Source organism: Pelophylax lessonae, assembly GCF_965119305.1.
Source record: "Pelophylax lessonae genome assembly, chromosome: 1".
In the NCBI taxonomy this organism is placed as follows: Eukaryota; Metazoa; Chordata; class Amphibia; order Anura; family Ranidae; genus Pelophylax; species Pelophylax lessonae.
In genome coordinates, this window is record NC_138768.1 from 458,503,860 (window position 1) to 458,517,706 (window position 13,847).

Below are 13,847 nucleotides of genomic sequence, written 5' to 3' on the forward strand. Positions count from 1 at the left end.
TTTAACTGATCCGAATTCAAATCGCGAAATTTGGAATGCGTTCACAAAAAAACAAAACATTTTTTTCTGTTCTGCACGTCTAGCAACTTTGTAGAGCACAAACAAAACGATCACATTGGTCAAAGTCACACTCATCCAAAGTCGCACTATTTTTAAGTCGCACAAGTGCCCAAATGCCACCTCCACCCGGAACACAAAGGCCTCCAGGACCGCCGTCAGTGCATCAATGGATGGGGTTTGGGTGGGTTTGGGACCCGGAGGGCCTCGCAGGCTCTGAGAGGGGGGTCAGGTGTGAAAATGTGCTCCAAAGACTCCATGAGGAATAAGGGTAACCCACAAATGTTCAAAAGGAACACCCCCACTGCGCTGGTAACACTAAGCGGTCACCAGCCACAGAGCACCCCCTGATTCTTCAGCAGAAAGAGGGAGACGACCCCACACAGAGGATTCACCACCCCACCAGGCAGGCACCGGCAGCACCAGGATCAAAGCACCCCATGTGCGGCATCCAGGAAAGAAAAAGAGGCCCAGGAGTCAGCACCAGGGAATAAGGAGGGGCTCTCACAGCTGAAATCGCCGTCCAGAAGGCTCCACTGTAATGGCCGCCGTTGATTTAAATGCCGGACTAATGCAAAATGGCCACCGTGGCTACACGAACATGGCCACCAGTCCATACAGAATAAAGGCTACAACAAAATGGCGGCCCCCACGGGGATCCCTGGGGCCCAGGCAAAGCACAGACCAAGAAGGGGGGGGCATGGCAGGAGCTCCCAGCAGGTACGGCCCCCCCTGCAGCCAAACTCCCAGTCACTGGCGGCGCACCCCCCTACGCCCATCGCCAGTAGAGCACCCTGCCCCAGCCCCACGAGGTAGGCAGACCACCATACAACCCCAAGTATAGGTGGAGGGGGGGGGGCGAATGGGAGGTAGATGACCCACAGGACCAACAGACACAAAGGGGGGGGGTGCCTAACAGGAAGGAGGGGAACCCAGGGGTCCGACCGTCCCAGGGAGGGGCCCTGCGTCCCCAAAACCCTCAGGGGGAAAGGCGGGACAGCTACTAACCATACCAGGAAAAAGGCGGGCACCACTCCAGGCAGAACCCCTCACCATCGAAATGGGGGGCTGTCGGCCAGGAGGAACACTGCGACGTGGCCTGAAACCCCGGTCGAATGCGACCATGCAAGATGTTTAACTCGCAGGCCAACCCCATCTAGTATGGGCTATGCCGTGGCCGACCTAGCGTGGAGCTGTGGTCTGCGTGCACTTGCTGCCCAGATTGGATACCATTGGATCTAGGTTATCCAGCCCGTCGCCTAGTCCAGCAGTTGATTGTAGATCCCACAGAAAAAAAAACCAGGGGAAAAAATAAATTTTACTAAAAAGGAAAAAAATTGTCAGGACCAGAGATCCCAGCAAGGAACTAGGTCCTTACTCCTGACTAGGCAGAAAAAAAAGTACCTATAGGCAGAGAGGGAGAGTATACCTCCTGGGAATGCCCATAGGTGTACTCAGTCTTTTTTTCTGCCTAGTCTTCTACTCCTGTAGGGGACATTATAACCCAATGGTCAAAAAGATCAGGAGCTGTGTCCGTCAATGAACGAAAGAGAAAACTGAAGAACTTACCGTAAAATCCTTTTCGCTGAAGTTCATCAACAGACGCAGCCCTGCTTAATCATAGACTATAGGGTTATGCTCCTCCCACTAGGGAGAAGCACTAAGCAGAAAAAAAACTTGTCCACGCCTATAGAGGCTGTCCCAGCAGGCACAACCCCTCAGGCTCTGCTATACTGAAACAGTTGTGTTGCAAGCAGTGATAGAAAAAGACCCCATAACTCAAAAAGTGGAGGGGGCACGTGCTGAGTCTGTCGAACTTCAGAGAAAAGGATTTTCTCTACCATTTCGACAGGCGCAGCTCTGCCTAATCAGACTATAGGGATGTCCCAAAGCAGTAAAAACATGAGGGGTGGGAACAAGACAGGAACAAAAAACCTGAATGCCCCAATGGCCAACATAGCAAACCAGGTAAAATAGAGCTCAACCAGAAACAACTGGAGCTCCCCCCAAAGAGAAACCAAAAAAAGGGGGTTCTCTCTTAAACTGCAGCCTGCAAAACCTTGCGGGCAAAAGAAGCATCCGCTGATGCCAACACGTCTTGTAGAATTTAGTGAATGTATGCACAGATGACCAAGTTGCCGCCTTGCAAACTTGTAGCACAGACGCCCGATGGCGAAAAGCCTGGAGGCACTCCGCGCTCTAGTAGAATGCGTCTTTACTGGAAAAAGACGAACCTGACCAGTCAGTGAATAGGCCTGCACCACCGTCTGTCTGATCCATCTGAAAATGGTTACAGCAGACGCAGCCAGTCCCTTACGAGGTCCATCTGTAAGGACAAAAAGAGCGTCAGATTTTCCGAAGGACGCAGTGGTCTCTAAGTAAACCCTGATAGCCATGACCACATCCAAAGAATGTAAGGCATACTCCTTAGGAAGGTTGAAGTACCACCTTATCTCTGTGAACCACCAGATAAGGTGAGCGGCAAGAAAACGCTGCCAATTCAGATACTCTGCGGGCAGAAGTGATTGCCACCAAGAAGGCAACCTTCTGAGACCAAGGAAGCAGCAAAATCTCCCAAATTTTATCAAAAAGGAGGCTTTTGAAGAAAAGACAGCACCAAATTGGGATCGCATGGCGGTAACGGGGATTGCCAAATGGCGCACACCTTGAATGAACATCCGGATAAGGGCATGTGTGGCTAACGGGCATTGAAAATAGATCGCCAAAGCCGAAACTTGGCCTTTGGTTGTACCCAAGGCCAACTGCTGTTCAACCCCTTTTTGCAGAAAAGCCAAAACCCTGGTGATAGCAAACAAGCGAGGGTGCCCTGGGCACAGAGCTTTCCCAGCTCGTCAGGCTGGCATCCGTGGTTACAACCACCCAGAACAATGAAAGGAAGGACTTGCTGTGGCATAGTGCTGGAGACTGCATCCACCACAACAGAGCTAGACTTGGTGTTGTGGCTCAACCGAATGTTCCACTTCACCAGAATCTCCCTCTGCAAGGGTCTTGCATGGAACTGAGCAAACGGAACCGCTTCTAAGGTTGATACCATCAGACCCAAAGCCCACCTTCAAACTCTGAGGGAAGAGAGCTTGTTGCCCAACAACGTCTGAATCGCCCCCTGCAACTTTTTTAGCTTGTCCGGGGGAAGGAAAACCCTCCCCAAAGCTGAATCCAGAGTCAGGTCTAGGTACTCCAGTCTCAGGACTGGAGTCAACGCAGATTTTTTGAAATTGATGTTCCAACCGAACTCTTGTAGAGTTCAGAAAGTGACCTCCAGATTTTCCAACAGAACCAAATGTATGATTTAGCATCCATGCACTGTTATTCATTTTTTCAGCACATTTAGTATTTATGGATTGTTACTAATTTTATTCAGTGTATTTATATACTGTCACACAGTATTTTTTGAACTTGTTAGCACATATTCGGAGTACTACAATCAGCATAGTTTGCACATTTAATTTAAGATATGTATGCGTTGTCACCATACAGGATGATCACAGACACGTACAATATGTATATGTAATTAACTATGAAATCAGCACTATTAATATTTAATTCCTACATCGATTAGGCACATCTCACTTTATAGTATTGAAGTTTAGCACTTTTTGTTTCTTATATAGAACCGAATGAGAGTCTGCTTTTAACAGGAGATCGTCCAGTTCCCCCTCCGGCGCAGCAATGCTAACACCGGAGCCAGAACCTTGGTAAACACCCTGGGAGCGGAGGCGATACCAAAAGGTAACGCCACAAATTGATAATGCTGCTCCGCTACCGCAAAGCGAAGAAACTGTTGGTGTCCAGCATAGATAGGGATGTGTAGATATGCGTCCGTGATATCTATGGAGGCCAAGAAATCCCCCTGATGTAGAGAGGCCACTACTGTACGGATGGACTCCATCAGAACCCTCTGTATCCACAAAAAGCGATTCAGAGCTTTGAGATCTAGGATGGGGCGCACCTTGCTTTCTTTTAAGGGTACGGTGAACAGGTTTGAATGAAACCCTTAAAAGCGCTCCCGAGCTGGAACCGGCACAATCAGCCCTTGCGACAGCAAGTCAGGTACCGCCCCTCTCAAGTCTCTTATCCAGAGAGGCTCTAAATAGCTTCTCCCTTGTAAAAGGGAGATCAGCAACAGCTTTTTTAGAAGCCTGGTCAGCTGACCAGCATTTCAGCCATATCAGGTGTCTAATAGCAACCCCACTGCTGACGTCCTGGCCACCAATAAGGCCAAGTCCAAGGACGTATAGCACATGAACACTAGGGCTTGGACCAACTGATCTAACAGTTCCAGAACCGCAGGGGGAATCTGTGTCATTTCCAAGTTACTCTTCAGCAACTTCACCCATTCAGTAGCAGTCTGTGCTATAAGAACGTTCACAAAGTTCGCTTTTAACATGTGACCCGTTACCACATGTACATGGCGGGATAAGGATTACACCCATCTATCCATGGGATCTGAAAAGGTTGGCGATTCTTCCACCGGCACCAGAGTTGCTTATTCAACCTGGCCACCGGGGAATCCACTGTCGGTGGTACAGCCCACCTGGTATCCACCGCATCTGCAAAGGGATAACAGCGTGCAAAACGCTTAGGCACCACCAGCATGTGCTTAATGCGTCGCCATTGTTCATCCACAATAGAGAGAAACAAGTCTGAACAAGGGAATATATGTATATATGTGGTGTAAACACAGGGGTCAAAGAAAAGAATGAATACAGTACATATATATGTATATATACACACACACACACAGTATACATATATATTTTTTTCTCACTCTTATCCTCATGCTGTTTTTATTGCAATCTTGTGTCTGCTTATCCATTTACTAGAAAGGATAAATCCACTGCTGTGGGAGCATGTAAAAAAAAAATAACATATACAATCGCTATACAAGCCATATTGTAATTGAATGTTTTTAAAAAATATTTTTCCTTTTCAATCTTCAGAGCTGTAATTTTCTTTAAAATTCAATGCAATATGGCAACCTAGAGGTGCTCTGTATATGCCTGGTGCATGGAAGACCCACAGAAGTTCAGATTTTAGGCATGCTCTGCAACACAAAATTACATTTTTTTTTTCAACAAAAGTGGAGGTAATCTTTAATGTGGCTGCCAGGGAAAACAGTTTTCCTATGTTTCAACCATTTCTGTCACTGTTCTTTCTTTAACAAAGTGTCTACATTGTTGTTTTAATAACTTACATTAGGTTAAAAAGGCCTTCAAGATCTGGAGTGTTGGGTTAAGGAAACCATTTTACAGAAAAAAGATTCATGTCATTGCAAACAAAGTTATCTAATCTATTACAATACAACCCATGTCATTTTACAAACCATCTAAAAATGAGCATAAGTGCTGCATTTACAATTGAGACCATGTTTAGTATTAGGCTGGGTTCACACATTTTGCAGCAGCGTGCACTATGCACGCTGTTGATTTTGAGTGGCACCTCTACAAACATGCGCTGCAGCACACTACAACACATGGTAACTCACTACAGAGTGTTGTGATGAGATGTGTTTAAATAAATGGTGTATGTCCATTTTTTTGTTTGTTCTGATGCATTGGACTAAGTCAACCTGAAATAGCCTAACGTGTACAAAAATGTGTATTGATGAATATGCGCATTCACAAAATTCCAAAATTGGCAAGTGTTAATCCAGCCCCAGGCAACGAATCAATATTCACAAAAAACATCCATACATGACCACCAGCATTCATGGGTGATGATGTGATACACTAGCAGTGTTTCTCAACCTTTTTCCAGTCAGGGCACCCTTGAAAAGTATTTTCAGTCTTGAGGCACCCCTGTCCAAGGTTCGGTTCACGTTACTGTATGTCCCGGAACATGCACAAAAATCGCGCTGGTTTCTGACACACAGACAAATGCTCTGCTCCTTAGTGGTGCCATTAATTCTTAACGGTACTTCACACATTGTTAAAACGTGGGGTGCTTTTTGTGCGACATTATTAAAAAAATAAAAAAAGGGTCAGGGACTTCTTTCATTGCATTTCTGCGGGTAGGGAAGCCCATTGAAATGAATGGGCTGCCCTACATGCAGCAAGCAGCCACACCGATGTGAACCAAGGGCTGGTTGAGCGGTTTTTACCACCCCCAATTTCTTCTTCTTTAGCTACGGCTAAGCAGCTAGGGGTGTACACATGCTGTGGCTGGAGCTGGAGGTATACCCAGGGTGAATGGGGCTGCACCCCAACTACCCCACAACTGTGTGCTTTTAACGGTTGCGGTGTGGGGATGCTGCATTTTACAGGCTTGAAATAGGTGGTGAGGAGGCAACATATTGCCTCTTTACCACCTGCCAAATGACTCTGAAAAGCGATCTGAGCATGGATTGCTTTTCAGAGGTATAAGCAGCCCTCACATTTTTGTAAATATTTTATTATATCTTTTCATGTGACAACACTGAGGAAATGACATGTAAAGTAGTGAGTGTACAGCTTGTATAATAGTGTAAATTTTCTGTCCCCTCAAAATAACTCAACACACAGCCATTAATGTCTAAACTGCTGGCAACAAAAGTGAGTACACCCCTAAGAGAAAATGTCCAAATTGGGCCCAAGAACAGGCCTTGCCATGGTCGACCAGAGAAGTTGAGTGCACGTGCTCAGCATCATATCCAGAGGCTGTCTTTGGGAAATAGATGTATGAGTGCTGCCAGCATTGATGCAAAAGTTGAGGGGGTGGGGGGTCAGCCTGTCAGTGCTCAGACCATACGCCGCACACTGCATCAAATTGGTCTGCATGGCTGCCATCCCATCACAGAGCTGGTGGATGTTAGAGACCATGTACTCCTCCACCTTCCATTTGAGCATGTCCCACAGATGCTCAATAGGGTTTAGGTCCAGAGACATGCTTGGCCGGTCCATCCCCTTTACCCTCAGCTTCTTTAGCAAGGCAGTGGTCGTCTTGGAGGTGTGTTTGGGGGTGTCGTTATTATGTTGGAATACTGTCCTACAGCCAAGTCACTAAAGGGAGGGGATCATGCTCTGCTTCAGTATGTCACAGTACATGTTGGCATTCATGGTTCCCTCAATAAACTGCAGCTCCCCAGTGCCGGAAGCACTTATGCAGCCCCAGACCATGACACTCCCACCACCATGTTTGACTGTAGGCAAGATACAGTTGTCTTTGTACTCCTCAACTGGTTGCCGCTACACACGCTTGACACCATCTGAACCAAATAAGTTTATCTTGGTCTTAACAGACCACAGGACATGGTTCCAGTAATCCATGTCCTTAGTCTGCTTGTCTTCAGCAAACTGTTTGCAGGCTTTCTTGTGCATCATCTTTAGAAGAGGCTTCCTTCTAGGATGACAGCCTTGCACACCAATTTGATGCAGTGTGCGGCGTATGGTCTGAGCACTGACAGCCTGACACACCACCCCTTCAACCTCTGCAGCAATGCTGGCAGCACTTGTACATCTATTTCCCAAAGACAACCTCTGGATATGATGTTGAGCACGTGCACTCAACTTCTTTGGTCAACCATGGCGAGGCCTGTTCTGAGTGGAACCTGTCCTGTTAAACCGCTGTATGGTCTTGGCCAATGTGCTGCAGCTCAGTTTCAGGGTCTTGGAAATCTTCTTATAACCTAGGCCAGTGATGGGGAACCTTGGCACCCCAGATGTTTTGGAACTGCATTTCCCATGATGCTCATGCACTCTGCAATGTGGTTGAGCATCATGGGAAATGTAGTTCCAAAACATCTGGGGTACCAAGGTTCACCATCATTGGCCTAGGCCATATCTATGTAGAGCAACAATTATTTTTTTCAGATCCTCGGAGAGTTCTTTGCCATGAGGTGCCATGTTGAACTTTCAGTGACCAGTATGAGAGAGTGAGAGCAATAAAACCAAATTTAACACACCTGATCCCAGTTCACACCCGAGACCTTGTAACACTAACGAATCACATGACACCGGGGAGGGAAAATGGCTAATTTGACCCAAATTGGATATTGTAATCTAGGGGTGTACTCACTTTTGTTGCCAGTGGTTTATACATTAATGTCTGTGTGTTGAGTTATTTTTACGTGACAACAAATTTACGCTGTTATACAAGCTGCATACTCACTACTTTAAATTGTAGCAAAGTGCAATTTCTTCAGTGTTGTCACATGAAAAGATATAATAAAATATTTACAAAAATGTGAGGGGTGTACTCACTTTTGTGAGATACTGTAAGTCTGCTTGTAAGTTAGAGACCTCTTGTAATGACTTTACTCCATTACAAAGTTAGGTCATCTACCAACACTGAAATTGTATTTTAATTCCCAAACACTGTTTCAGTTATGAATAGGTTAAATGTAACGCTGCCCAGTCGCAGTATGAATCAATAATTACTACTATTTGAATTTGGTCTTTAACGCAGTTTTCTAGCTATTTATAGACTGATTTTTTTAAGCCTATATCCTTAACGTACACATCAGTTGTCTGTTGGGATGTGTATCAAATTCATTTGCAAAAGTCAAATGACACCGGGGAGGGAAAATGGCTAATTGGGCCCAATTTGGACATTTTCAATTAGGGGTGTACTCACGTTTGTTGCCAGCAGTTTAGACATTAATGGCTGTGTGTTGAGTTATTTTGAGGGGACAGCAAATTTACACTGTTATACAAACTGTACACTCACTACTTTACATTGTAGCAAAGTGTCATTTCTTTAGTGTTGTCACATGAAAAGATATAATAAAAATATGAGGGGTGTACAATATCTATATTAATAAAATCCATGTGTCCCTGCGTCCAGATTCCCTGTGTCCGTGTGATTGCGCTACTGCGCATGTGCCCCACGGACAGCAGTTGGGACGCACACACCGCCGGGGGAAAATTGCGGTCACGGGCGAACCAAAGGTGCTGGAGACCCTAAAATTGTATCGCAGGTGGCCAAGACGCTCCCCTACAGCTGAGAAAAAAATTGGGGTTTCGGGGATGAAAGGGCCCGGAGCAGTGACCCCCAGAACCGGGCCACCCCCTGCCATAGTTTCCAATGTTAAACCTGGTCACCTCAAGGTTAGGTCATGGCCCAAATTTTTATCAGCTGTAGGGGAGCGTCTTGGCCACCTGCGGTACAATTTTGGGGTCTCCAGCACCTTTGGTTCACCCGTGACAGCAAATTTCCTGTGGCGGTGTGTGCGTCCCACCTCAGCCCCTCCTCCTCTCAATCAGCTGTTCGCTAAGTCTTAGAATTTCATCGGACCTTGAAAATGTAATGCTCTGAGGTGACTGAACCCCGGAACTCCTCCGTCCGTCTCCGCTGTCTTACCGTACGGTGTGTGCCGGGTCACCGACTTCCCCAGGGTGAGTCCCAGGCCGCCCCTCTGTGTGAGGGGGGGGGGGTTAGACCCTCAGCCGGGGGGGGGAGGTGGTGGTGGATTTGGGGTTCTTTTCCTATTGGATGATCCACTGTTCTGTGTGTGTGAGGAGCTGCCCTCCCCCCTTCTCTCCGATTTCCCGCCCTCACCTCTCCCCTCCCCCACACCAATCTCCAACCCGACATTTATCATTCAATCCCCCCCATACACTACAATCCCCTCCCTCCCCCATACACTGTAGAACCCCTCCCCCATACACTATAATCTCCCCCCCATACACTACAATCCCCTCCGTCCCCCATACACTACAATTCCCTCCCTCCCCCCTATACACTACAATCCCCTCCGTCCCCCATACACCGTACAATGGGTTCTACATCCATGTCAGGAGATGGAGCAGAGTTTGTACAATCAGATTGTATCCAGTCTGATCCACTGTCGCTACATTGTTATATATATATATATATATATATATATATATATATATATATATATATATATATATATATATATATATATATTTTTGAATACAGTGTGGGAGAATTAGAACTCCTGTCAGAGATGTGTGTGAGTGTATATATCTATATCTATACAGATAAAGTCCAAGTGTCTCTGCGTCCATTCCCTGTGTCCGTAGGATTGCGCTACTGCGCATGTGCCCCACAGAGAGCCGTTGGGACTTGGAGCGCAGAGACTTCGGGCGGTCGGTGTCCTGTTGGATAATGCCTCCCGTCGAAAAATGCATCTGACGGACTGCGCATGCATGGTAAATGATGTCACTCCAGCTGACTGCTCCGCTCAGCTGGGGTTGACGTCATTATTGTGCGTGCGTAGTCCGTCAGATGCATTTTTCAACGGGAGACAGTGCGGGAAGAATAATTATAGCGAACAGCTGACTGAGAGGAGGCGGGGAGGCATTATCCGACAGGACAGCGGCCGTGTAATCTGTTCTAAGTATACTAAAAAATAAGAAATTAAGAAATACAAAATATAACGAAATACTAAAGATACATATTAAAAACCAAATATGAAATATTAGTATTAAAAAAAATTAAATATATATATATATATATATATTTTTTTTTTTTTTCTATATATAAATGGAAGAATTAAAAAAAAAAAAAAAAAAAAATAATATATATATATATATATATATATATATATATATATATATATATATATATATATATATATATATATATATATATATATATATATATATATATATATATATATATATATATATATATATATATATATATTTTATTCTGTTCTAAGTATACTAAATAATCTATACATATAAAGTACAAGTGTCTCTGCGTCCAATCCCTGTGTCCGTGGGATTGCGCTACTGCGCATGTGCCCCACGGACAGCCGTTGGGACTTGGAGCGCAGAGACTTCGGGCGGCCGGGCAAAACTGTTGAAGCGGCGGGTGTGCGCGGGCTCGCGTGGACTTACTGCTAAGTCTGTTTTTACAAATGTTTGACCACATATGTTCTAGCGCCCGTTAATTTAACGGGCTTAATGTCTAGTATATATTATACACACATACAGACACAAGTGTACACAGACATACACACACACACATATACACGTGAGCCAGATGGACTTGTCTTTTTTCAACCTATGTATACACACACACATACATTATATATATATATATATATATATATATATATATATATAAATATATATATATATATATAAATATAAAAAGCCTTTAAAAAGTTTTAGCACAGTACCCTTTTTCATTCAGATGGGTACTGCACTGTAGGGGGAAGCAGAGAGCAGAGCACACTCTCCCTCCCTTTACCTTCACTTTTGAGGGTGACGGAGTTCCCTCACAGCGCTGATATACAGTTCGGCAGGGTATCGGGAGATAAAGCTCGTCTGACAGCCCTTCTCTCCCGTGATTCCACAGCACAGCTTAAGACCTCTGCGGCACACTGGTTGAGAAAGGCTGCACTAGATTACCAAAAGTATTGGGACGCCTGCCTTTACAGGCACATAAACTTTATTGGCATCCCAGTCTTAGTCCGTAGGATTCACTATGGAGTTGGCTCACCCTTTGTAGTTATAACAGCTTTATTTCTTCTGAGAAGGCTGTCTACAAGGTTTAGGAGCGTGTCTATAGGAATGCTTGACCATTCTTCCAGAAGAGCATTTGTGAGGTCAGGCACTGATGTGGAATAGAAGGCTTGGCTCGCAGTCTCCTCTCTAATACATCCAAAAGGTGTTCTATCAGGTTGGGGGTCAGCCCAAAACCCTCTACCCCAAACTTGCTCATCCATGTCTTTATGGACCTTGTTTGTACAATGGTGCACAGTCATGTTGGAACAGGAAGGGGCCATCCCCAAACTTTTCCCACAAAGTCGGGAGCATGAAATTGTCCAAAATGTCTTGGTATGCTGACGCCTTAAGAGTTCCCTTCACTGGAACTAAGGAGCCAAACCCAACCCCTGAAAAATAACCCCACACCATAATCCCCCCTCCACCTAATGATTGGGTCCAGTGCACAAAGCAAGGTCCATAAAGATCATTCAAACAACACAGGAAAAGCCGCTCAGGTGAGGCACGAATACCCAGGTGCTAGTCGGATCCGCCATCCAGTAATCAAGTATCCAAGGAAAAAAAGTGACCGCACTCAGAGGAAGATGAACTTGAAGTGTTTATTCCCATTCATGAAAAACAACGGTGCATCAAACAGACATGGACATGGTTAACGCGTTTCACGACTCTGTGGGTCGCTTACTCATAGTAATAGTTTATGAGTAAGCGACCCACAGAGTGGTGAAACGCGTTAACCGTGTCCATGTCAGTTTGATGCACCGTTGTTTTTCATGAATGGGAATAAACACTTCAAGTTCATCTTCCTCTGAGTGCGGTCACTTTTTCTCCTTGGATACTTGATTACAAGGTCCATAAAGACATGGATGGGCAGATTTGGGGTGGAGGAACTTGACATTCTTGCACAGAGTCCTGGTCTCAACTCGATAGAACACCTTTGGGATGAATTAGAGAGGAGACTGCGAGCTAAGCCTGCTCGTCCACATCAGTGCCTGACCTCTAAAATGCTCTTCTGGAAGAATGGTCAAACATTTCCATAAACCCATATCTCCTAAACCTTGTGGACAGCCCTTCTAGAAGAGTTGATGCTGTTATAACTGCAAAGGGTGGGCCAATTCAATATTGAACCGTACGGACTAAGACTGGGATGTCATTAAAGTTCATGTGCATGTAAAGGCAAGCGTCACAATACTTTTGACAATATAGTATATATAAACCCCTTCAAAGACCTGCGGACTTCCTGTTGTATCAAACAAGTCACTTTCCAGAGTGAAATAACTGACCTTTCCTTGTAAAATGCAAAATGCCTGTCTCTTTCTATATTAATTTTTGTTTTGAATCAGTGACTCAGAACCAGAATGCAGCAAGTGAAAGCAGTTTTGAAATCTGCATAATTGTCAAAGTACAGGAAATTTTAGCTAGGCAACCAGCATTTTTACAAGTAGGTTAGCAATGGCAACCTACAAATACCTCTCACTTAAGATTTCCTTTACTCTATATAGAGACACCTAGAATGCCATTTCATCTACAAACCCTAACCTATGATCCAGAGCTCCCAGATAATCGATTCTACAAAGGATACTGAAGGACTCACATATGTTAGTTTCCAGATCATATAGACAGCTGCAAACCTCCCGTGGGTCAGACGTAAATCCAGACAACTAAGTAAACAGAAAATAGAAATTAATGTTATGTAGAATGGTGGCACCCAGGACAGTGCACGCTGAAACTTTGTAAACACAGTCCACAGTCTAGTCTTAGCCCTGCAAGGGAAGTGTCAATCCTTTCCCCATCACATAACAATAAACTAATGGCAATCTGCCACTAGGCAAAACACCTGGGGTCTATGTATAAAAAAAACTTTGTTTTACGAATGCGATAACAATTTGCACAGCCCCTATAAAACCTGCTACATTTGGTGTAATATAAGTATCTCCATCTAGTGGTCATAATGCAGTATTTGTTTTTTTTATTTTTTAATTATTTTACACAAAATATGGAGAAATGTTGGGCCCCTGCAAATGCTCTTCACATTCGTAGAGTGATGTTTTTATACAAAGACCCCTTGGACATGCTAATAATTAAATAAAAGTGGAATATTTTCTAAATATTTAGAAAAGCTCGGAGTAAATTTGTGCAGTGTTCTATTAGAGGACAGTTTAGAAAGCCTGTGATGCAGTTGCATGCTATTTTCAGAAATTTAAAGTGGTTGTAAACCTCAGTCATGAAATCTGAACAAAGCACATATATCTGTAGTGTTTACGGATCGCTCTCCAAAGCTCTAAACGTTCCTCTGTTATCATCATGTGTCATTTATGGGAAGTTTTTCCTGACACATGAAATACATTTGAGATGGGGGAGGGAGCTAAGCACACA

The 13,847-nt window shown here is 44.6% G+C and overlaps 1 protein-coding gene across 1 annotated transcript in view; it reads right to left on the reverse strand.

Moving 5' to 3' along the window:
* The window catches only part of BABAM1 (BRISC and BRCA1 A complex member 1), a 100,041-nt gene that overhangs the window by 45,126 nt on the left and 41,068 nt on the right, over window positions 1-13,847 (reverse strand). Inside the window, exons 5-6 of the mRNA XM_082271005.1 lie at window positions 13,054-13,132; window positions 5,273-5,297 (exon numbers count right to left, since the gene is read on the reverse strand). Of these exons, the coding sequence (XP_082127131.1) occupies window positions 5,273-5,297; window positions 13,054-13,132 (104 nt within the window). The remainder of the gene's footprint in view (window positions 1-5,272; window positions 5,298-13,053; window positions 13,133-13,847) is intronic.